The 25,878-nt window shown below is 39.1% G+C and overlaps 1 protein-coding gene across 12 annotated transcripts; it reads right to left on the bottom strand.

Moving 5' to 3' along the window:
* Window positions 1-434: 434 nt before the first annotated feature.
* Window positions 435-20,883, bottom strand: LOC119895107 (core histone macro-H2A.1). 12 transcript variants are annotated; one of them, XM_038707957.1, is made up of 9 exons: window positions 20,708-20,880; window positions 18,884-19,084; window positions 18,314-18,420; window positions 17,872-18,063; window positions 16,978-17,085; window positions 13,343-13,442; window positions 9,006-9,095; window positions 3,680-3,854; window positions 435-2,017 (listed from the first exon to the last, which is right to left on the bottom strand). In XM_038707957.1, the coding sequence occupies exons 2-9, from the start codon at window positions 19,053-19,055 to the stop codon at window positions 1,852-1,854; spliced, it is 1,110 nt and encodes a 369-aa protein (XP_038563885.1). In that variant the 5' UTR covers window positions 19,056-19,084; window positions 20,708-20,880; the 3' UTR covers window positions 435-1,851. The 12 variants fall into 12 exon arrangements, 8 of the variants coding, with proteins under 8 accessions (XP_038563885.1, XP_038563886.1, XP_038563889.1 ...); XM_038707958.1 differs by lacking the exon at window positions 13,343-13,442 and adding an exon at window positions 11,608-11,698 and having other exon boundaries at window positions 20,708-20,879; XR_005443030.1 differs by lacking the exon at window positions 435-2,017 and adding an exon at window positions 11,608-11,698 and having other exon boundaries at window positions 3,803-3,854; window positions 20,708-20,882.
* Between the last annotated feature and the right edge of the window lie 4,995 nt (window positions 20,884-25,878).

Here is a 25,878-nt window from a genome sequence, read left to right as displayed (position 1 = left end):
AGTTGTGACCCTAAAATTGACAGCTCATCAAATTAACCTCACACTGATAATCTTCCTCTTCTCTCATTGTGAGACTATTTGGTGCAATACAAAAACACACACGCTTGCTGAGCTGCAGGTTGAGCTGGGGATCCTGACACTTTGAATGTGGCATTCAGTCAAATCAAATAAATGCAGCATGTCTTCCTTCTGCAATTTGTTCTGCAACACTATGAATTCTGCTCACTTTTATACAGTGAAGATTGATTTATTATTACATTCAACACACACACACACACGTTTCCATGATGGACAATGAAGTTTTCTCTTGCAATTAAACTAAACACACTCTCACACACACTTTTTAAATTTTATGAGGCCCACAGTTCCTGGCAGAATCCTCAAGGTCGGCATGACACACGAAATGCTCGCATGATTTAAATAGGAACAAAATGTTGTTTTTAAAGGTATTTTATTACCGGAGTGTGTACAGACCTTTTGTAGAATCATCAATTGTAGCAATTCTTTAGAAAGCATTTTTTTCATAAGAAAGTTAGGCTTTTGAAAAGTCCAAATGCAGCAGAGCAGTCGGGTTCCTCATATATATATATATATATATATACGTCCGTCAGTCCCAATTCAAATCCAACTCAAATCGACCAGCGTCTGTGTGAAGAGGCCTGCTGCTGTACAGAAAATGGCTGAGATGAAAAATCCAATTCTTGATTAGAGGAAGCCATCTAGTGGCGGCTGAATGAAAGAGCAAACCAAAACAACAGCAGAGAGCCTCCATCTCCAGCAAGAATGAGAAGTTGTTTTATGGCTTAACAAAGACAAAACACACACAAGGGAAAATCAAAAAACTCTATTTTTTTTCTTCAAAATCAGCTGTGCCTTTTAAGAATCAGTGTGAAAATTAAAATAGAAAATAAAAATCTATGTTAGAGTCTAATACTTTACTATAACATTTCACAAATACTCCATCTATATAAACACTGATAGGAACACACAATATAAACCATTTGTGCCCTGCAAAAACCTCCAACTTCCAATGCTACCATTTACTGTATTTATTTTTACTGTAATTGACAACCAAGAGGTGTTCATTTTACAGTACCACTGGTACCAGGATGAGAAAATAATATACGGGGCATTTACATGACAATAAAATTATTTTTTTGGATCCATTGTTTGGGGAAATTTAAGGTCTCTGCAGCACACAAAGAAACCCACTTTTTGCAACACACAACACAAAAACTCATTCCATAACTCTGTTATATTAGTCTCCTGAAGACCAAAGTAGAACAAACAGAAATTTACTTTATCCTTTACCTTTCATTATACAGTACTATTAACAACTGAGATGTTCCAAAACATGATACTGAAAATTGATACTGAAAAAAAACTCCCACTGAATCAAATCTTGAGCTTTTAACATCAAAAGAAAGAGAATAGCTGTTTTTACTATCTTTACTGCCATTACATGCATTAACCCGTATTCAGCGGACTTCTCTGGAAGCCTGGTAATTGAGGTGTAGCTATCTCTCATAACATATTTTATACCATGAAAAGTACATTTTAAAGTGGATTTTTTCCACTTGTTAAATCTGTTCTGTGTGGCACTGTTTCGAATGAAAAGACCGCAGAATGAACAGTGCACTTATACATTTTAACGCCAGAGGTGACAAGTAAATAAGAAATTAAAAACAATATAGGAAAAATACAAATGATGCAAAAACAAGTTCCCGGCCTATAGAAAGATTCTTCTTTTCTTCATATTAAACAAATCACGAGTAAACACCTTCCTATTTCCTTGCAGGAAAAAAACAGAGTGGGGAAAAAGGGACAAGGAGGCGAGTGCTCCAAACTCCTTTAGCTCGTCTCCAGTTTGGCCATTTCCTGCACATAGATCCCAATGCTCTCGCTGTCAAACAGGACAAAGTAGACGGTCTTGATGGTGGAAGACATGGTGGCCACAAAGTAGCTGGAGATGGCCTTAAGGATCAGCTGGGCCGCTGTCTGCTTCGGGAAACCATTCCTGAAGGACAAGAACACACACACACACTTGGTAAAATCTGGTCAAACGCTGGAGAGCCTTGTCATTTTATATTTTCTTGACCTTGACTGTGGTATTCATTATGTTAGAGGGCAGTGTACACACAAACATAGTTATTTACTGGACAGTATTATACATAGTTTGAATATGGAGGATGAGCCAAGTTAACTTGGATTGTTTAAAATAAACAGTGTGAGACTTCTTGATAGCATGAGGATTCAGTCACTCGTAAAATTGGTAAAATTTTAAATACTCAAATAACCTCCAACTGACTTCTTCTTTTCCCTTTTCAGCACAGGCTCAATTCTAAGTTAACCAAATTCTCAGGACCTCTGCCCAGGATTATTCCTTCAGGAGTCTTTCAGGAGTGTGAACTTCGCACATCAATCTAAAGTTGTTTGTCTGAGGCTAAACCTGACTTCACCTGACCCCCTATCATTCAGTGGTTTTCAATCTGTGGACCAAACAAACGTCCGGCAGATAAATCTGAGGGGTCACTAAATGATTAACAGGATGGGAAATAAGAAAACAAGACAAAGAGTTTACCACCATGCAACTTAGCAACAGTGGTGCTTTGAGCTAAATGCTAACATGTTCACAATGAATGGTGATATTGAGCAGATATAATGCTGACAGTGTTCACCATCTTAGTTTAGTGTGGTAGCATGCTAACATTATCTAATTAGCACTGAACACAATATCACTGAATTTTATTAGTTTTGCAGGTTTTTGGTCATAAACCAAAGTATAAACATTTTGACCTGATTTGTCAAGTCAGGATGAAAAGTCAGGATCACCAAAGATATTACAATTCGTTCTGACAATGAATATCTGTACAAAATTTCATAGCAATCCATCCGACCACCGACCCACCAACCGACCCCAGAGAAACTCTAAGCTATGGTGGCTATATTTCTAGAAATTTTGTTTTAATTTTAGTAATTTAAGTTTATTTTTAGTTTAGGAAACCTTTCTCTAAATCTTATTTGCAAAAAGGAGTGCCTTCTTAGGCCTTGAAAACCTGAGATGAGGGTTCACAAGTAGACATTTCCTAATTTTAAAAAGGGTCTAAAGGTCTAATAGGTTGGGAACTACTGGTCTAACTCTCATGCTGCTTTCTCACTGTCTTACTGTTCCAGTACATGGCCTGTTTCTTTTATGTAAATCTTTCCAGATACAAGTGGAGGTGTTTACCACTGTTGACATGGAAACCATGTCAACTCCTGGTTTGACTTACACAGAGGAGTGAGGAAAAATGTAGGAACGGGTAGAGACACATGAGCACAACAGTTTTTTGCTGGCTCACCTTGTTCGGGTGAACACAGGTACAGTTTCTTGTTCTGGAACCAGGTTTGCAAAAAGAGTTCAAATTACCCCACTTTTTTGTCAAACTTCCAGTTTTAGATTAAACCAAAGCCTGGTTAAAAACGCCCTCATGCTAATATACAGCACACAGGATGTATTGCAGGCTTGTTGTTAATGGAGAAACACTGCATACTGTCTGTTAAGTGAAGATAATATTGCGTTTTCTTACAGCATCCTGCTTTTACAAGCATCAGTAAAATTCAGGAGAAATACCTCAAAATAACAGACTGCATGATGCATCTTTGGCAGGTGCGCTTCTTTCTATGTGTGTTTTCTTACCTTCCGCTACCAATGGAGGGGAAAGCCACAGACTTGAGTTTCTTTTCGTCGGCCAGAGCCAGGCAGTTCTTCACCGTCTTGTCCAGCATCTCCTCGCACTTGTCGGAGCCCCAGCCTGGACTGTTACAGTGGATGACGTACTTGGCAGGCAGACCAAAGCCGGCAGTCAACACAGCTGAGGGATGGACAGACAAAAGGATGAAGAGCAGTTAATAAGATGAGAAGGAAAGAGGACAGGAAACAAAGATGGGGACAAAGCAAAGGAAGAGAGGGAGTAAAAAGGACTTCAGGTAGGAAAGTTTGGTAAGAAGTGAGGATGATAAAAGTAATAGCATTCCTCGTGGAAATAAAATGTTTCTGTTTCACAAACGTGTCCCTTGTTTGCACATTCATTATAATATTAAGAATTCTTTGAGAATCTCTGAGGAATCAAATTTGGGCTGTAATAAATGAATTATTAATTATTTTAATTGCAAATAAGTCTTGATTATTTTTTCAATATACCAATTATTAGGTCTATAAAATGGCAAAAAAAAATGTGAAAAATGTCTATCACAATTTCCCGTGATCCACTGCTTGTTTTGTTTTTTAATTTTTAAAAGGTTAATTGTTAAACTTTTATTTAAAAACGAAGAAGCCCATTGAGATCTAATTTTTGTTTTCAAGGGAGACCTGGCCAAGAAAGGCAGCAAAACAGCATTTAAAAGTTACACTGACACACATGACAATACAATACATTAAAACATCTTCCAAGACACCTAATTACACTGCAAGTATCAGCACTCTTCCTTAAGGACATCTTCAACCAGGGACTTGAACTCCGTGGTAGCCTGCTAGACCGTGTTTTGCAACTACTGACCACAAAGTTAATCAGGCTATAAAAGGTAACTCTGTAATTTGCACAGGATTGCCTTATAAGTAAAAACATTCAAATGTAACCGCCTACGTTAAGCTAGAGAAGGCCATGCGGTCCACCGACAAGGACTTGCTCTCTGTCCCCCACAGCAGACTCCGGACTTTTGGGGACAGAGCCTTCAGCGTCACAGCCCCCACCCTCTGGAACTCCATCCCCACACAGATCCGAAATGCTCCCTCTCTTGATTTATGAAGGCATTCAATCTTGAATGACCTTTTTGTTCTGTCTGTCTATAGTTATGTGTAAAACGTCCTTGGGTCCTGTGAAAGGCGCTTTAAAAATAAGTTATTATTAGTTTTATTACTAGTATTATTAGTTTTATTACTCTTTTTTCGTATTATTACTAGTTTTCCTAGCAGAGATGATGGTGCTTGTCACGTACAACAGATCCCCATGGTCAATCACAGATATACAGATGGCTTGAACAAGTTTCTTCCTAGCTTCAGAGGGGAAACCTAATTTTGGCCTACCAAACAAACTGTTACAAATAGTCCACAATCTAAATGTATTTACTTCCCAATGACGTAAAGCAGAGAAAATCACCAAATCATCGCGACTCAAAAAGCCTGACCTAGTGAATGTTTGACTAATCAATCAATCAACTAATCTTTCAGCCCTAAGCAGAGTTGAAACAAGAGTCACTGTTACCAAGCTATAACATATCAAATATTCTAAAACCTCAGTAAACAAAAAGAGACAAGAAACTGGATGACATTCATCTGTAAGGCCAAAAACTGACACTAAAAACATAATGAAACAAAATGAAAGAACAATGTCTGTAATCACACACCCACTTGCATTATTTAGTTAAATCAGTACAAAACAAATCTGTGCTAGTTTTGTTTAGTCAGACAGTGAATGAACTTCTGACATGCTGCTGGATTTCCTCATGCGTCCATCGTCTACAGCCAAAGTCAGCTTCATTAACCAGTTTGTCAAAAGTCAAAACCTGATGTTCAGTTTGGAGGCCAAGTTGCTAAAATAACACTTTGCTTTGTGGAAAATGTATGTAGCAAATCTCTAAGAGCTTAAAATGGTTTGAACAGGGCATTACAGTGAGGTGGGCCAGAGAAATCACTTCTCCAGACAGCTGGAAAGGAAAAAAGAAAAAAGGAGAAGTGGAGCAGGAAACAGAGAGAAGAAGAGAGAACAGAGGAATCTGTTCTCTGGAGTTGAAACATTTGGTCTTCCCTCAAACCAGCAGCTGTAGACAGAATAACTCAGCCAAATCCCTGACTCTGAAGTGAGAAAGCCTCCAGTCAGATTTTATTAGCCCACAGCGAACGTGTGACTGCACTGGAGTCAAAGCTGAGGAGGAGCTGATTTCCAGATGGCACCATGGAAGATGGAGAGACTTCACACAGCGGAGCGAAAGCCAGTCACGCTGCATGTGTGATCTGGTCGGGAGGAAAAGTGTGTGGATGATGATGATGATGATGATGATAACGAGTTTCATGACTACCCACAAAGTTCGACTTGTTTTATGGTTTGGGAAGGAGGAACAGTGTGTGGTGGTGTTTGCGCACTGCACATCTGGAGATCACTTGTCAATTAAAGTATGTGGACAGCATTGCAACATTTCCGCTGATGCAGTTTTCAGCTTCTGTGGGTGGCGTTCTTTTTTGTCAATTTAGCCACGTGGCTAACTTATTTTTTCAATCCAAAAGGACTAAACAAAAAAGGCTCTGTTGCTGCCAGACATCTCCATCACATTACCAACCAGGTGTCATTCTATATTTTACTTGTTGTGAATAAATTACAATCTTTTAATATTTTCTGACAGGTCTGTGGCATTCAGCCTAAAACCTAGTTGGGCTTTACAACTGGAGATGTAAATCTTTAAAAATCGTTCACTAATATATAGCTGAAATTATTATTTCCTAAAATAGATGGGCACTGTAGTTTTTAGCAAACATCACTCAAACCGGAGAAAAAAGTACATTTGTGGCAGACTATGTTCAGTGCTTAGGTGCTCTGGTGAGATAGACAGTATGAGCATTTAAATAAAATAAAAAAATTCTACTTATAATCTATCGACTGATGTACATTTATTACATTACACAAAGACAGTTATCTCATGGAAAGAAACTCCGGACGGTGTGTGTGGGATTGACTTAAGATAAACTACAGTGTGTGTGTTCCTTTTAATGAAGGAGCATTCATCTGTGCAACAGTGTGTTTTTAATTAATTACAGATTGTCACCAGGTGTATAATTTACCAACGGCAACTGTAAAAGCGTTGTGAACCATGATTCTGTTCTATCAATCAGCAGAGGTGTTGCAAAAAGAAGATGTTTGAAGAAAAGCATTTCTGGACTATTGGTGCAATTTTTTGTTTCCTTGACCTAATGCTAACCTCAACTTTTTCACTGCATGTTTATCACAATACTGCAGTCCTATACCAGAAGAAGGGCAATACACACATTACTCACAGTTATCATTCCCCTTCCTGAAAACTGCTTGAATTACCATGGGAGCGTTTCATTTAGCTTACAGGAGGTAAAATCACAGCAATATAACTGCAAAGAGCTGCTCTTTAACTTATTTAGCTCCCGTTGTCATCTAACACTTTTATTTAACCATGTATGCAGCACAGCAGATCACTCTTATGAATGAACAAATGCATTAAAAATAATGATCAAGATGTCAACCTGTTTTCTGAATATTAAAAATAATTTTTTCAACTTCTCAAATAACTTTGTGAACAACTCTGGCCCCCGCCTGGTTTGTTTGCAAAATCCAGATGAGCAAATACTTTTTGTAAGTATTTTAAACATCCTGATTAACTTATTTGACAGCTGCTCTAAACCAGGTCTGGTCAGGATGACCGTTTGGCCGATTCAGATCCCAGAATCCCTAACAGGCTCTGTTGGCTCTGCGTTCAGTCACCTGGTAATCTATTTACGAGCTCCACACAGAGAACGGTATTATGATGCTGAGCTAACTTGGCAGAATGATAGAGAGAGCAGTGGTGAAGGTGGGGAGTGTTTGAGAAAGTGAGTGTGAGTGATGAATAATGAGAAAGAGACAGATGGAGAAAGAATAAGAGAGGGACAGAAAGAGAAAGTGGAGACAAATGGACTGAAAGATAAAATAATCTGTAAGGGCTCAAACAATACGGCTCTCTGAAGACTGGTGCCTGTAGTTTTTGACTAAAGTCGCCAAGAACAGATATTACGTGCCAGTACCTAAATGTCTTTCAATATTTCCCTGACAAAAAACTGTTTCTACAAAAAGATAAATGATAAAAGAAACTCTGGCAACATTTAGCCTTTTAGGGAAGAATTACTTACTCAAAGTGTGTGTGTGTTCGTGTGACTAATCCTTGCTGCAATGTCCCGACATCATTTGAGTGTGCAAGCAGAGGCCAAAAGGACCAAGCCCTGTTTGGCTTGCATGTTAGTGTGAGAACAGAGATTTACGGGTCACACTGACATCACTGTCATAGGAGCAGGGTGGTGCTTGAGTAGATCAATATGCACTTTCTAACCCCCTGAATGGTGACAATGGAAGAAAGACAGGCAGAGTGCAAAATAAACATAAATTAGAGCAGCACAAATGCAAAACAGAATGATAATGGAAGAGATGAGTGCTGCATTTCTCTTTGCGATGTGAAATGGGGTTTACGTTCACACTTGTTATGTTTTTCTCACGTGGATTTGGACGTTTAATAGTTTCAGCAAAGCGAGGGCATCTTCAAGCAGAATGGCAGAAAGTGTCTCTGATCACAAAATCTACAGACAAAATTGGTTGAGGTAGCTTCTAAGCTTGTCATAAAACTTATAGCTTAAGGACAGCCTATATTATTACTAAATTTTAGCTGTTACAATACAGGGTGAAAGGCAAAGTCACCCAACACAGAAGTCTTACTCATGCTCTACCCTTTGTTTTTCTAAAAGTTTTCTGAGTTTGCCTTGCTTCACTATTTAAAAAGTTCACAATCAGTTTAGATCTTAAATCCTAGCCAACTATCTGTAACTGACGGCAGGCAGTCCAAAATCTGACCTGTCAATATGTCCAAAACATGACCTACAAACCTGTTTATGCCTATCATTTAAATGATGAGCACAGCACACAATGTCACCGAAATTTAATATGGAAAATAATTCAAGCCTATTGGTGAATTGACAAAATCTATAACTACATAAATATTTGCTTGTCGAATATTGGCTGGTAAATTAATGGAGGAGATTTTCTGTTTGAATTTTGCAACTTCTAATTCAAAGCCTCGACAGCAGCTCAAGGTCAATTTAATAATGAAATGAGTCCGAGCCCAAATTTGTCAAAACCTTCAGGCTCCTCTGGCGAAATGACAAACCATGATTTATTTTTAAAATCCCTTTAGCATCCACAAGGTAAGCTACAGGAACTATTCGACAAATCCTGACATTATCTGCTCTGTGCACTTACCGCCTGCCACCTCCAGGGGGCCGTTTTTCTTCTTCAGCTCCTGCAGCGCTTCAGTGAACTCCTTCCCTCCCTTCTTTTCCAGAGCAGAGCCTGTAAGTGGAAGAGAGGATTGGAGTGATTACATCCTCGCATACTGCTCGCACGCACACACGCACGCACATGCGCACACACACACACACACACACACACACACACACACACACACACACACACACACACACACACACACACACACACACACACACACACACACACACACACACACACACACACACACACACACACACACACACACACACACACACACACACACACACACACACACACACACGCACGCAGCAGGAAAAAGGAAAGGCGATGTCATGCAGACATACAGGCAAGCAGGCAGAAATGGAAACAGACAGACGGGAGAAGTATGCAGGCAGACAACGATGCCGTCAATCATTTCACCAGGCTTCTCTCAGAGACTCTGAGCTCACACCTCTCCGTTACTTTATTTGTGAGACTCAGGAAAAGTCTCAAAATGTAATTTCAAAGCTTCCATTTTCCAAATGACTCATTCTGAGTCAGTTGAACTAATAAAGCCCCAGTCTCTAATTACTTCCCTCTGTCCTCACATACTGGCCTGTTTGCAGTGGGCTGAGGGTATTTTCTTTCACTTGCAAATTAGAGAGTTAAGAGTTTGACCAAAAGAAAGGCTAGCAGCATGCTACAGATAAACATTTAAAAACTCTTTATCTTGTTTCCACACACAATTACAAGTAAAACACTCCAGGCAGAAATTTATGTTCAACTCTGAACATATGTCTATACATTATAAGATCATTGGGAAAGCATCTTTCTACTTATTGTGATGGCTAAAGGAAGTCATTCCACATCGATCACACTATTTCAGATTTACTCAAGAGCTGAAGAGAGAAGCCACAAAGGAAACCAGAGAGGAGACGTGATTTAAGTCAACCAGAGGCAGAGAAATGAATGTGCTGGCTGCAATTTCATTAAAAACAGGCAGGAGAGAAAAATACATTAGGGTTAATTTCAGCCTTTTAAAGAAAAGTTAGAGATTTTTTAACAGCCAATACGAGCAAGCAGATAAAAAGTCAAATTCTCTGTAGCTGAGCCGCCTGTTGTATAGTCACTAATAATTAAATAGTTAAACATTCATTCGATGTTCTTTCAGCTGAACTGACAGCACAGTCCAGGGGACAGAGGTTACCAGATATGAAGTGAGTCCCAGACTGCCCACATTTCAGTCAAGTGGAACAATGCAACAAGCAGCAGCAGCAGCATGCCTTCATTAGTACACAGAAGTACAGTATATAGTTGTGTACACATTGCAAGATGCACTCAACTGCTCTGTGATTTCTGTTAGCACTGCATCTTCTACATGACTAACAATGCTTGGATATTTGATGACTATTAAGGGTAACATATTGAAGTACTGTCTACACAGTATGTTTTCTTCATTAGCTGTAAAGGTGAAGCACTTTACAGCAACATCAGTGGTTGGAGCAACACATGGGCCACCCATGTCAAAGGACTAAATCCCTGATTTTACACATTTTGCATGTGAAAATAAACTTGCAAAGACTTGACAGGTGCTTGAAACAGTGCAGTCAGTTTAATGTTTTTGGCAAAAGTCAGATCAGGATTGTGTAATAGTAGGGTCTGTCTCACGAAGCAGGATTACTAAATTATCAGGCGTTCAGACTGAAAACAGCCCTGCACTGCATTGGTGAGGGAGTGTTTGTTTCAGGTACCAGTGAGACAATGAAATACGAGCCAGTAGGGCTGGTTTAAGTAGTAGACCCATGAGTCTGAATGCCTCTCAGACACAAGAACACTGTTTAGGAGTTTATAGTACCATGACATGGGATTTAACAAGTTATCAGAGCAGCAATTTTTCTTTTGTCATGCCGATCACAAGTAAACAGTACTGTGTTCATGTCACAAAATTATCCGACTGGAATGTGTGCTTCTATGTATTTGAGTGGCCATCGCATCATCATACCAATTGATGTCGGGTGGCACTGCAACTTTTCTGCCTGATAACCCTGCACTTTTCTTTTTTGGTGCATAAAAATGCAGGAATCTCTTGACATATGGGAAAAGAGAGTCAGCTGCCAACCAACAGCCGTTTTTAATGCATTAAGCTGCCAAATTCAAATTAGCCTTTTCAGTGTCCATACTGACTTTGTCTTCGGGGTTAGGTTTATTGACAGCATAGCGTGTGATGGCAATGCTCCTTGGCAGCTGACTTTCAAATCTTGGAAACAGAAGTTTCCCCACAAGCACTTTGCAAGTTGCATACATAAAACAGTCCCTGCTTGCACATTTCAAGCCTCTGCAAGTTATCCTTTGCTCATAATACAATAATAGTTCTTTCAGTCAATGTTTCACCCAATTACATACACTCTACAGTAGAGCATTTAGAGTAATAACAGCAGAGAGTTGGGTTGTGGGTTAAAAAGGTTATCTTAAATAACCTACAACAGAAAAACTGTGCTGCTGCTGTGATGTTTGTCCACAGACTGCAGCGCAGACTATCTGGAATATGAAGAAGAGAGCAGACAGGCACTCGCGGTCTCAATGGTTCCTTTACCTACTTCACCACCTGTATAGAGGGAGGAGCTCGTCGGGTGAACGACAGCGTCGCTCTCCACGATGGAAATGTCGGCTTGGACAACTTGTAACTACAGACGACAACAACGACAAACAGGCAAACAACATGGTGGTAAAAACACAGTGAGTGATCAGGAGCAACATGATGGGACAAAAAAAAGGATGAAAGAGAAGAACAGGAAGAAAAGAGACAGAGAGGTGAGCGCGCTGCTTATTGGCTGAGGGCATCACAAGAAACAAGGAAGCAACGGAGGACATGGTGGGTCACATTATGTCATCGGGAAGCAGGAGCGAACAGTTAGTCAGATATACTTAAAGAAACATTAATACAGTAAATTACTCTCAAGTTGTGTAGCTCACACTCAATACACAAGATTGCATGCTAGGGTGTATTATAAAATATTAAAATGTTTTGTTTTGCGAACACTTTTTGAATCAGTTTTCTGACTAACTGTGTCGTCCTGATTCCTTGGCTCATTAAAATGAGCAGAGAATTTTATGAGCACACTCCAGGCCACCTGCCTTACAGTCAGGCTGCAGTGAGTAAGCAACTAACAGAGGTCAGTTTTTATTCAGTGATCTAGTTCAGTCCAATAATTGACCTGAAATTACAGATCTTGTTAAGCATCATAAAAGGTCTGGCAGCCATCTGAAAGGAGGACAACCTGGAATGAACCTCAACACATCTACACGATGGGAAGAGCACGAAGTTGGATCACTGCTCTGAGGAGCTTTGCCAAAATCCTTGAATGTCTCCACAGAAATTCACATATTGCTACTGCGAATTGCATTTTATATTCTATTTCTGATTTTCTATTGATCTGCGAGAGAAAAATAAGTCGTTCTGCTTTTCATTTCAAGTTATAGCGCAAGGTCAGTTTTTTGAAGCAAAGAGGATCGAAGTTAAGATCTTCACGAAGTTTTCCAACTGTGAGCAACATCATCAAAAAAATCCTTATGTTTTCTGAGAGCTGTAGGAGGAGAGTGGGCATTCCTGGCACAACTTCACCCACTTCCAAGGTGCACAAGTCTGAAGAGGTCAAAATCTCCAGCAACACTGGTAGTATAAAAGTACAATTTTGTCAGACCACCCCGATTCGGCCTTCATTTCCTGAGAGCTGACCGACCAGCATCAACAAGCACTTCTGCTGAGGAAAGTCGGCTACAACTGAAGCTTACCAGGTCGATGTAAACACCAAACATATTGCACACTTCCTTCTTTTGCAGCCACTGTTTTTGTTTTTCTTCATTTCCCAAGTAATTCCCAAATTTTTCTGAGCTCAGAAATGAGTCAATAAAACAAAAAATGCTGTATTTGTGCTGCGGACAGTATTATTAAAATCTGACTTTCATCTGGATTTTTATATTATTGATTTGTTTTCATCAGATCTTCAACTGTTTTTCAATAATCAATAAAAACAGTGATCAATTAGTAATTTTTTAATCACGAGTTATAGTTAAGCCATACATATTTAATCAATGTCTTACACGTCTGTCCTAAATTATCGTAAAATCAGTTGCCCACAGTGAAATGAAAAGACCTGGGCTAAGAAGGTCCTTCTGTCTGAAACCTGATTTATAGAGTTCAAAGTTCACTGACAATTTTATTTTATTTTATTTAAGAGATGGAGACTGTGTCGTGTTGTTGAACATTCAAGGATTTTTAACCCCAAAACAAACTGGGACTAGAGAGGACAGGGCTGAGGGAGGCTCACCTAGATCATCTTTAAGTTCAAGTTCAGCATTTGTGGGGTTGATGACCCCCTCCACGTCAAAGCCAGCCAAGTTACTGACCTCGCTGTGGATAAGGTTCAGCTGCGGAACGGGAGCGAGGTAGAAGCATGCAGAGGGAGAGCAAAAAGGAAGAGGGGAGGAAGCAAAGCCATTAAAACCAGATTCACACCGCTGCTTTAAGGGATATCTTGACTTTTTGATGATTTATAGAACATGATATTAAACGTTTCTGCACTATAGCTGAAAGCAGACAATGAGTAAATCCTCTGACTATTTGTGCGCAGTGTACAATTTCATTTGTCTGAATGTGGACCGACAGCCTAGATGCTCTGTGTGCAGTCATATGTACAGAAGTACACAAGAAACAGAACATAATGTAATCATCTCACAAACACTGCTACAAAAGGTTACACTGCTAACTGCTTATATCAAGTTGAAAGCCAATAGTCAGCATTAAATCAGACCTCTGGATAACCACTTTCAAATGTTTTCAGCTTTCAAAGCAAAATGTAACAACAGCAGGTCTGCAGGTGCACTAATGAATAATTAAAAATGCCAATGGAAACAGCTCGTTAACAATCATTCATGTTATTACTTTACACCAGTGCTTTTCCTACTGTCACATGTCAAAATGTCTTCTGTGAAAAAAGCTAACCTAATGTTACCCATCTACCTTTGTAGCTGTGTTTGTAGTTATCATTAAGATTGTGGGAGATGTCATTTTGTCTACATCTTAAATGTCCCTTTAGTCCTTGTTCCTGTAAAATGTCAGTTAGTATAGTTACTTTGTACTGAAGATTTGTTGGAAAGGCAGCACAACCAAGAATTCCAGTATATTAATATTTATTGTACAATGTGAACTTTTTGTGTGTTAAAAGGTCAGCTGTACATAATTTCAGTTTCAAAGCTAGCAATTTTACCATGAAGGAATATTCTACATCAAAAGGCCAAGGTATCCTTCTAAATGTAAAGAAATGCCAATGCATATGCCACATCCTGTTAGCAACTCATTACTTATCTGTTATCTAAACACATTTCACCTCAAAAGGATTTAAACTTAGGACGTCATAATAAAAAAAGCCCCCAAAGTAGTCCCAAAACCAGAGCAGTGAGAGTGAAAGCAGTGACAACAGAGCAGCAGTTTAGAGTGTGTGATTGAGACTGAACATTTGGGCAGGAAAAGTGCAGTTACAATAATTAAGTCTATAAAACAGAAACAGACTAGCTTTCCTATTCATGGGTTCATTATCCTAATCAGTGGGAGATTAACTGCATTCATCTGATGAATTATCATCCACTGATTTCAACAGCTGCTCTAATCTGTGGTCAGCTACACAATCCAGCACCGACCCATTTTGCTGATGAAGAGAGTCTGACGACAGCAGACAAGTACTGCTGCTACTGAGTGTTTACGCTGAATTTCAAATTTATACATACATATTGGAATGTGCATTAACATTGCCATAACCATGTGTTTAAACTTTAGTATTTCAGCATTTAGAAACAGGCTAAAAAAGATAGAACATTTTTTCTGACAGATTCTTAAGAGAGCAATTCATTCATGGTGAAATCAAGCAAAACAGAGGAAATCTGTTAATTGCTACATATTACTAAAGGAAACAGAAGCAAAGAGTTTGTCTTTATGCTTTAAAAATAAAATCTGTCACCAAATACAGGCACAATCACAATGTGTGTGTGCTATTACATCAGGTCAGGTTAATTAGTCAGTGTTAAATAATATATTAGTATTAGCATATGCATGGCAGAACAAAGCATGCAGTGCCATTAGCAGCAATCAAAGTCACAACTGAGCTGAAACATTGAGCTCTGGAAGTAAATTCCCCACATTTGTTCTTCCACAGATAGGGCATTTAATTTTTTGCGTTAGATTTTAACAGTGCAACAGAGGTTTTATGACTCAGTAGACTGTAAAACAACTACAAATCACATTCCTGTAGACACCGCCAGTCAATCTTATCTGTTGATGCGGAATTGTGTTTAATCTTGCATTGTACTGCCCTACCCACAAGCTTTAGTGAAAGGCAAAAAACCAAACACAGAAGACACTGTTGACTATTGACATTGAGCCTGTGCTATAAACACAGCACACATAATATTGTTTTTTTAGCACAAAACGTGTGCGCAGGAGCCAAAATTATTATAAATCAGCAATTAGTATAATTTATTATCACGGTTTAAAGATAGGGAACAGGGGATCAGTGACACTTCTTGCATCATTCTTGAGTCATTCATTCTCTTACGCACAATGTCGTTCCCCTGCCTTTAATGTTTTTCAAACTCAAATCTATTTTTATAAGCTTCTGATCTTGTGATCTTTAAACTTAAAAAGAAGAAGAAAAAAAAAAAAACTTTGACAGGGCTTAGATAAGACTTTCAGGCAAATTTACTTCCATGTTTCAGTTCAACAACAAACAAAAAAAAGGTTAAAAAGACGTTTTTATGCTCAGCAGGACCAAAGCAAGGGGAGCTAACAGATCTTGCAGATCTGAGAGACAGTAGACAAACAGTTAACACAGCATTCATGGTTGCTACTATAACGTTAATACTTAGTGCACTACTCTGTTGTGTAGCACTATATGAAGTCCTTATATGAAGTCTGGTGAATTATAACAGACCTGGTCAGTTATATCAGGGAAGTAAAAATAAAAGACTGAGCACAAACAGATGAATATTTTAAAAGGAGGCAGGTCTAGGAGTTTATTGCCTTTAGTCTGTAGGAGTGCTTTTAATAAAAGATCCTGTGGGTGAGCACCACAACATATGTTTCGTTTTATAGTTGTCCTGAGCACTGATCTCATTAATCTGGTTGCTAATCAAGAATGAGATGTTTTGTTTGTTTTTTAGAAAGAAAGGATCCTCCATGACTGAAACACATAAAAATGGTTTCTTATTGTGTATACACAGTATGTATCTATGTATATCTTCATGTATTTGTAACTTTTTTTTTATTAGCCTTAATTTAGCCTGGCATGAGGCCAATTTATACTTCTGTGTTGAGTCTATGCAGGCTGTGTGCTGTGTTGGTGAGTCCGTCGCTCTGCAATTACACTGCTAAAACGCTGGCCGTGGGGTTTCTATGTTGCACTGTGTTCAGTTTCTTCTTCTTCGTTGGTAGGGCTACTAAAAACAATGGCGTTTGAAAGCGAGCGGATCATGTTAGCGCTGGCGCTGATCGATGTTGAACAGCAGTTACTTTTAGTGGAATTACTAAAACGCAGAAACGGGAGAAGGCGTCGGACGAGATGGTATGTACAACACTTGAACTTGGTTGAGGCAGAAGAAGGACAAGCCGGAAATGCGTTGGATGAAATGCGATGCTACCAAGCCGAACAATCACAGTTCTTGCCGTCTGCATCGCTGCGACATGTAGATACATTTTTGGGTAGGTGCCTGTCAGTCTACGGTGTAGGGTACACGGCTGCACGTAAACTACGGCGTACCTTAGGCGTAGATTTGATGCAAAAGTATAAATTGTGCTTTAGGTATCTGTTCATCCCAAACTATCATTCAATACAGAGAGACTCAACTGTAGTTTATTATATATTTAGCTTAGGCCTGTGTGGGGTTAGTATACTTCTACAGACAGACAACTGACCTTTTGACCCAGGAAGAGGCTCTTGGTGGAGAGCACGGTGAAGCTGTCAACTGGAGATCCCTCTGTGGTGCTGTCTGCCGACGCTGCCTTGCTCACCTCACCCTGCTTCTGTTGAGGACACAGAATACATGTTGACAGAATGTGACACTTTGTTCTTCTCTTGGCCTCACGATGGGGACATAAGAGGTCAGGGTTACAGTATCACTGCTGTTGAAGAGGTTTCACTATAACATCTCATCTCAGTGCTGTGCACTTGATTTTTCTTGGTTGTGGATGTCTAAGGTAAGTGTCATTACATTTTTCTTTCTCCCCACAGCTACAAAACATGTAAACCATTTACCCTGCAACATACTGTATATGTACAGTTTATATACATTTTACTATTAAATACCCTGCATTTCAATTAAATTATTTGCTGTTCGTGCCCGAGTTTGAATTAATTGTTCTCCATTATCCAAACGACTCAAACTACAGGACTGAATACTATATGATAAAATATTCTGCTCCAGACATAACTGGTGGTAACCTGTTTTAGTATGACATGTCTATGAAACTTTGCTCGATTGAAAGGCAATGCTTGGCATTTTCCTATTTCCAACTACTGTGTAGGCAATTTAAAATAAAACAGCCCCTTCAGTGTTTCACCTCAGGACATTGGGAAAGTTTTATATAATACACAAATGTTTGTTTTGATTTTAATTTGAACATGGCACACTTACATACCAAACAGCCAACAGCGCTAAGTGGTTAAACAAGAACAATTAAATGTTTCTTGTGCTCTTTAGCAGCCAAACAAATACCTAATCACAGGTGGTCTGTGATGAAAAATTCTCCACTTTTGACTACAAAGACATTCAGCATTGATCACTATCACCACTCTTCACCAAGCAATACCTTAGCCTTCCCTCCTGCCTTTTTCCCACTCAGTTTCTTGGTCGCTGTTTTCTTGACAGGTTTGGGTTTCTTCTCGGGGGCGGGTGAGACTGGTGTCTCCAGTTTTCCCTTTGCTCCTCTCTTCTTAGCCAGCAGCTCTGGGTGGATGTTGGGCAGGACTCCCCCTGCTGCGATAGTCACCCCTTTCAGCAACTGAGGCGGGAAGACAAAGTTAAAAACTGGAGTTCACACGGTGCCACACTGCCTGGAGAGTAAATCTAAAAATGTGTTGTATGCATTGGAAAATAGCTGACAATGATTATATTATTAATATTTAAAAAATGTAAATGGGCTTCAGAATCAAGACAGTAAAAATCAGATAACTTCAACATAAATGTGACATAAAATCAAGTTTAAATGTCTGAAATAGTTTGGGTTTTTCCAGATATGTACAGCAGCTGACCTGGTTCAACTCCTCATCGTTGGCAATGGCCAGCAGGATGTGTCGTGGTGTGACACGACCCTTCTTGTTGTCTCTGGCTGCATTACCGGCCAACTCCAAGATCTCCGCTACATGGGTAAAAATATATATATTAGAGGAGTTTGTCAATAAATGTTGTAGAATAAGAATGGTCACTTTCATGTTATCCTTTTATTCTATATAATTTGTATACAGTGCAAATGAATTAGTATACACTGATCCAAATGTCACCGGTCAACTTTTTTAGGTGATTTAGGTGAGTATATGTAAAGCTTTAAAGTGCTTCCTCATCAGGATTCACAAGCTGTAATTTCTCTAAGCTGGAGCTGATGTGAGCAATTTTGTAGGAAAAGTTCCTAATTTATGGTTGCCTCTTTTGGCTGCATCACTTTCTGACAGCCTGAGTTCAGAGACAATATCAGTGAATACAAAGATTTTCTAAATATTAAGTCCACAGTGAAACATCTGTAATAAGTAGATATGTTATCCTCTGTATTCAAATATGTATTTTTAACAATTTATCTTTCTCTCCTCGCCAAAAATAAATCTCACCAGTAAGATACTCGAGGACAGCAGCCAGGTAGACGGGTGCTCCCACCCCGATACGATATTTGGGCAGGCCCCTCTTGATGTAGCGCAGCATGCGTCCCACAGGGAAGATGACCCCGGCCTTGGTGGACCGGGATGTTTTGGTCAACTTCTTCTTTCCTCCTCGGCTGGACATGGTGCTGAGAGCGCTACCAGTGTCAAGCTCTGCAAGGACACAGATTTTCACATGTGTGACTGTGGCTGAGGCTACAAACTAGAAAGATACAGACACGCCCAAGTTACCTGGGCACAGGAAGGGATGAATCAAAATAAAAGAATGAAATAATTAAACTGTCTGATAGAAGCAGTAGTCTCTAAATCCTATTTCGACTAATCAATGCTCTTACTGGGGCTGGCTAGGTCTTATTTAATGATTTAATCAATGCCGACACTGAAAACATTCTAAAACTCTACTTTCATGATGTCTTTCTTTACTTACTGAAAACAGTGACAGATTATATTCTTGTCAGCAAGACATTAATGGATGAATCTGTTTTCTAAATACTTTTACAACAAACTAAATGCTGTTCCTGAATAAGGTACCATTATATTAAACTTAAAGGTTTGATGCCTTCTGACCCCTTAAAATTGATCAAAACAAAAGCTTATACAATCCCAAATAGGTTTCACATCCCAACACTCAACACCAACTAATACAATTTATTGTTATTATGCATTCAGGGACAAGCCATTTGACACAAGTCAAATTATTAATTGCCAGCGGTTAGTTCTCTGCTTTCATCCCCTGAATAACTACAAGTCCCCTGGGATGCATCTATAAGCATTTGTCAAAGTTTAACATTTTACTTTACCAGTCTTTAGTATTTTATATATTTATATTAATTACCCAAGATCCAAATAATGCTTTTGGGTGTTTTGTTTAGCTCACTCTCAGGCCAACAAGCTGTCTAAATGTCACACTAGCTGTAGGAAAAGATGGATAATCAAAAGATCTGCTGTCTGATCACTGCTGCAAACGGTTATTCTATTAAGATGATATGCTATTAGCATCCTAACATCCTGGTTCAATTATTCCATGTAAATATGCATCAGGTCATGATTTTTTTTAGGTTAATCTCTAATAAAATCTCTAATATCCCTAGTGAATCCCCTAGATAATATCATGACGTGAAAATGATTGTGATTGTCATTTTTTATTTTACCAGATGCAGACACCAATTAGCCCTCTGTTATTGATAATCAATTAGCCCCACCAAAGGCCAGGCTGTTCCCTAAAATCTGCTGTAATGCATGGATTTCACACGACACATCATATAATATCAAACATAACGCTCAAATGTGGCAATTACAACGTTATTGACCAGCAGATACAACATATGCGGTATTTCTCCGCTCCGGTCAGGTGAAGGTAGGTGGGTTTAACCGCCACACCGGGCATTTCTTTCTGCTGGCCACTGACAAGACAACGATTTCCGCATGCCAACAGCCCGCCGGATGTCTCGTACAGGTAATTTATTTAATCCACACACCGGCAAGCTAAACTAACAGCTAAACCCGAGCTGTCAGACGACCTGAGGACATTTTCCCCGTTCAGGTCAGCGAGCTTTCGGGTGGAAATAACCCCGGCAGAGCGGCGCGGCAACAGCCCGCTCCTCCGTCCCTCCCCTCCCTGCCTGTCAGCTCCAGCAGCTCGGTCTCCGCTCTCGGCCTCCACGCCAGAAAAGCACGAAATGGCAACGTTAACAGCTCAGTTCGGTGAGCCGAGACCGGCTCGCCCGACAGCAAGCGACCCGAGATGGCGGTGCGCAAACCCGGTGGATTACTTACAAAACAGGGCACGGCGAAAAATGTCTCCGGTTCTCTTGGAACAAGCCTGGGCAACGTCCTCCTGGACTCCCACAATCCACAGCGAGCTGAAATATCGGAGCGAGCCAGCGCTGCCCGCTGAGCGATGAAACTGCTGGAGAGCAGAGAGCAAAAAGGCTGAGGCTGAATGTGCTGCTGATGTGATCTTTAACCCTTTATACCTTTTAGTGCTAAAAAAAAAACACGTGGTTTGACCTGACGTGCTGCCTGTTTCCCGAGCAGATCGATGCTAACTCTCACATTTAAGCTTTCCTGCAGCCATATTTATAAATAGCGTATTTAATGTGGGCTACATCAAACTCTTTGGCCACACCAGGGGTGTCACTCATTCTGGGCACCTTGTATAATTTCCCCCTGCCCGCCACCTCCAAACAAATTTGATTAACTTTCCACCAAGGTGCATTTTACAACATCAGAATCAGCTTTATTGGCCAGTTATGTGTACAGTTATGTGACTCTGGTTTTAAATTGCTCTCAATGGAGCCTATTTAAGTGCAATTTATACTTCTGCATCAAATCGACTGTGTAGCCTCTGCATACCCTACGCCGTACCCTACGCCGCACCCTACGCTGTAGACATGCACCTCCTCAAAAATGTAACCACTCATCGAGGCAACGCGGACTGTAACAACTGTGATTGGTCGGCTGGGTAGCCTCGATGCCTCCGAGCCAACAGGAAGTGTACCGTGCTTTGAAGTAAATTTTACTAGTGGCCAAACCAGCGGCTGTAACACGGTGGATCAATATATTTGTCCGTCACAACCCGAGTGAATGTGATCCATTCAGTTAATAACAATTTAAAAGTCTGTAACAGTTTACAGTATGTATGTATACAATTTTCCCCCATTCAAGTTAGCGGAGGGCTAAAGCGGAAGTTCGACTGCTCAGCCGGCAAAAGTCAACACAGGGGACTCTGTAGCGCTAGTTGGCGGTGTAATTGCAGAACGACGGAGACACCAACACACAAGTGCATGGCTACGTGCATAGCCTACGGTGTTCAACGCCACTCCTCTTCTGGCATGCTGGCTGTGACTTTTCACACAGACATCTTCGGGTGTAGGTAGCCTATGAGATGTGCTCGGGTAGTCAGATCTGCTCGGGGTCCTGTGTCTGCATACCTTTCACACAGCATAGCGAGCCGGCATATTGGCGTAATAATCCTGGAAATTAAGGCAGTGTGAAAGCGCCTAAAGATAGGTTAAAAAACTATTATGCACACTATAAACTATTATGTACACATAAGTAGTATTACATGGTATGTGTGAGTGTTGCTAGCTAAAGCTAACGTACAGTTATTACCGTGGCTGTTTGAAAATTAGCTTCACTTTCTGCCTGAACACAGCTCAAGAGTCTACATCCATGTGGCACAACGGTTCTTTGAGCTAAATGCTAATATCAGCATGTAACATGCTCACAGTGACAATGCTATAATGTTTATCACGTTCACCATCATAGGTGAGCATATTAGCTTGCTATCATTTGTATTAGCACTAAATGTCCTTAGTTTTACAGGTATTTAGGAATAAATCAAAATTTTGGACCCATTTAAATTTTCACCTGATGATGGTGCTAGAGGAAAAGTCCAAAGATTACACTTCATCCTGAGTAAATGTTTGTACCAAATTTGATGAAAATCCATCCAATCAAGACATTTCACTAAAAGCCAAACCTGCAATCTGAAGGTGGCTCTATAGAGGAAAAGTCATTAGGATTTATCATCTGAGCACCATGGATATCTGTACAAGATTTCATGGAAAAACATTTAAGGCGCTATGAGTAATTTCATTCTGGACCAAAATGGTGTACATTGCCATCAAGCCATGCGTAAATGTGCTATGTTACACTCCACCATATAGGTAAGTTTATAAATATTGTGAATTTTAGCTCTAATATAACAAAAAAAAAACTATAGAAACAGGAGGAAAATGAGATAATGTGAATTTTCAGAAAGTAGGTGCAGCCCCTATCATGAAACAGGTAACCTTTGAATACTGTCCAACCTTTTTTTGTTGACCAACACACACAATACACATGTGCACAGGCAGGGAGTGAAATTAGCACCTGCCACTCCCAAATACAGGGTAAATGTTTGATGTGGCAGGTTAAAGTTTCATGTCAGATGCCTCCAAGGCAGATCGCATATATATATATATATATAATGTGTGTGTGTATATGTGTATATATATAATGTGTGTATATATATATATATATATATATGTGTGTGTATGTATATATATATATATATATTTTTTTTTTTATTTTAATTTCTTTTTAAGCAATTCTTTAAAAAAGTCAGGCATTAAGGCTACATGATATGTCTTAAATTACATATTACATATTTCTACTATCAGGTGCCACTGACTCAATGTTTACAATTCTTAAGTGGTCTATGTAGATTTAAGGTGTGGCAGACAAAAAACTGAGTGGCTGGTAGAAATGTTAAGTAACCTGCCACAGTTAGTGCAGTGGGCAGCGCATTGTTTGCAGGATAGTTTGATCATTGTGGAGACAGTCTGAGCTTATGTCTGTTGTTGATTTAATAATTATACAGAGAGAAAAGGTGAAGGTGGTGCACTTTATTTGGCATGAAGTAGATTATAGTGCATTGTGATTGAATTGTATCTCACCTGGGTAAACCTTTTCAGTTTGATATTTAAGACCTGTATATGACCTTGTTGTTTGCACTTTGCAGTCTTTGGTCTGTCTATGATAAAGTGTCTGCAAAATCTTCTACCACTGTTTTCTAGTTGGTGTCCTGTGGCAACCAGTATTAAGATGTATTACTGCCACCTACTGGACAGGAGTGTGGATCACAGTTAGTTACCTTTTAATCTAAATCAATAAATAAATTATCTTTCTTTATCTATTTATCAACCCAGTTTCTGCCAAGTAATCAAATACATTAACTCCCTGACCCAAGATTAAATAAATTCACAAACTCATTTCTTCAAATCAACACTTTCTGAGTTGCCCCTTTATCTCTTTCTGCAGAGTATTTTTGGCACTGACACACTACGTGCTCAACTGACTCCTCTGTTTGCCAAGAGTCACAAGATGGATGCTTGGAAAAGCACAGGTGTTACTAACAATATTAACGATGTCTCTGTTCTATTCAAGTGGCCCAGTAAGCCATGAGAGTGAGCCAGCATGCACAATACTGAAACTGAAGCAGCTAAATGGAATAAAGCCATCATTATTCTATTATTTTCCTGGGGTTTTCCCACTGTGACATGTCAAAATGTATTCAGTGGAAAAGGAGTTTTTACTACTAAAATATATACCGTGCCATTGAAAGTATAAAAAACACATAAAAGAGAGCTGTACTCTTTTGCATTTTCTGATGACAGTTTATTGATAATTATACAAATATATAACATTATCAACCTTATTCTCATCCAAGTAAATTAATAAAAAATAGAAACTGCAATGTAGTTCCTGATGTCAGGTTTAACTCTAAGCAAGGTCAAATAACTCACCTCCTCCTTGTACATAATCTTTTATTTTTACTTAATTTCATGATCATATAGAAATGAAGATGACGTACATCTCGCTTACTATAACTGAACACAAATGTGAGTGCATTTTAGTCCTGAAACTCCACACTCAAGCATCCAAATTACAAAATGGGTCATGACATATATCTAAATCCAAACACAGTCATCAGTGTGTCAGTGAAGGAAACCACATGTGACAGGTGTGTGCCAAAAGCCCTTCAGCACACTGATGCAGTGGCAGCAGTTTCACACCAGAGGTCAGACCTGAGCTGTGCAGTTAAACCATATAGACTGCATAAAAACACCTCTTTAGGCAGGAGGTAAAATCTTCATTTGCAGCCTGTGGTACAGACTACACAGTGTGTGTGTGTGTGTGTGTGTGTGTGTGTGTGTGTGTAGAAACATGCAGATGACACTAATGAAACTGTGATCAATTCATCTCATGAAATGCAGAATAAATCAATCACATCTGTATATAAAATGTATATTGTGTACATATAACTGACTTATTTTTCTATTGCTATTATGGCTTGTATTTTTTCTACAATATTTTTATTTGTATATGTATTTTTTATTTGTTGTGTTGTGTTGTATCTGGAGCTGCTGTAACAAGTAAATTTCCCCAGTGTGCAATCAATAAATATTCTGGAGCTAAAGTTTACGTGGAAAAGATACATTCAAGTATCACATGATACATACCTATGCAAATTAGATGTTCTTCTAGTCTTAAGTTTTATAGAGAAAATTAAATTTATCCTAATTATACACCTGCCATTTCATCAGCTTTACTTGTACATATAATTGGTATTTTTTGGGGGAAAAAATATTGTCATAAAAGTAAAGTCAAATGCTTTGTTTTTAACATACACAGAGTACATAGACTAGTTTGCTGTCATTGCCTCATACAGAAAATGAAAAAACAAAACATAACTATATATATATATATATATATATATATATATAGAGAGAGAGAGAGAGAGAGAGAGAGAGAGAGAGAGAACAAACTAAGAACAAAAATAAGAATCATTAATATAAAAGAAGCATACGATTACAGAACTACAGAACTGCACAGTAAAGTAAATGTAAAACCACAGTCATGCAGAATGAGCCCTCATCACCTGACATATTTGATGTGTGTGCTGTAAATTTCATAACTTCTGCTCACATGAAGTGAGTTATCAGAGTTGACATTTCTGGCACCCCCCTCCTACTATTAAAGAGTTAGGCCTAAATAAAGCAGTGTCTTTTCAGGAATAATCTTTCACAGCAGACTATAGTGGCTACAGACAAGAGGTACAACATTAATGTAATCTTTAGCTTGTATGGCAAAGGGTAAAATCTGCACACTTACACCATGACACAAAAGTTTAATAATGAGCATGTTTTAATCTTATATGGATCTTCGTCAGGTCAGAATGTCTGAAAAATGAAAACCACACCCAAATTTATACAAGATGCACACCAACAGGCTGACAAGCTCTATGATTGCAGGTGTGGTAAACCATCCAAATTGCCCAAGGTGATGACCATCCCAAAAAAAAATTAGCAATTCAATAGGCTACTTAGAAGAAAAATACATAGAGAAAAGCAGTAATTCAAAAGCCATACTTTAAAATTTCAAAAATATATCTTATATTA

The sequence above is a fragment of the Micropterus salmoides genome, unplaced genomic scaffold, assembly GCF_014851395.1.
Source record: "Micropterus salmoides isolate LMB-PRFRI ecotype aquatic unplaced genomic scaffold, ASM1485139v1 Ms_hic_scaffold_9, whole genome shotgun sequence".
In the NCBI taxonomy this organism is placed as follows: domain Eukaryota; kingdom Metazoa; phylum Chordata; class Actinopteri; order Centrarchiformes; family Centrarchidae; genus Micropterus; species Micropterus salmoides.
This window is presented reverse-complemented; position numbering and strand designations above follow the sequence as displayed.

Excerpts from the sequence above, each read along its gene's own strand:
- LOC119895107 (XM_038707957.1), bottom strand. The coding sequence starts at position 19,055 with ATGTCCAGCCGAGGAGGAAAGAAGAAGTTGACCAAAACATCCCGGTCC. Across the intron at positions 13,443-16,977 it reads GCCTCTTCCTGGGTCAAAAG|CTGAACCTTATCCACAGCGA; the intron begins GTCAGTTGTCTG and ends CCCGTTCCGCAG. Across the intron at positions 3,855-9,005 it reads CCCCCTGGAGGTGGCAGGCG|CTGTGTTGACTGCCGGCTTT; the intron begins GTAAGTGCACAG and ends TCCATCCCTCAG.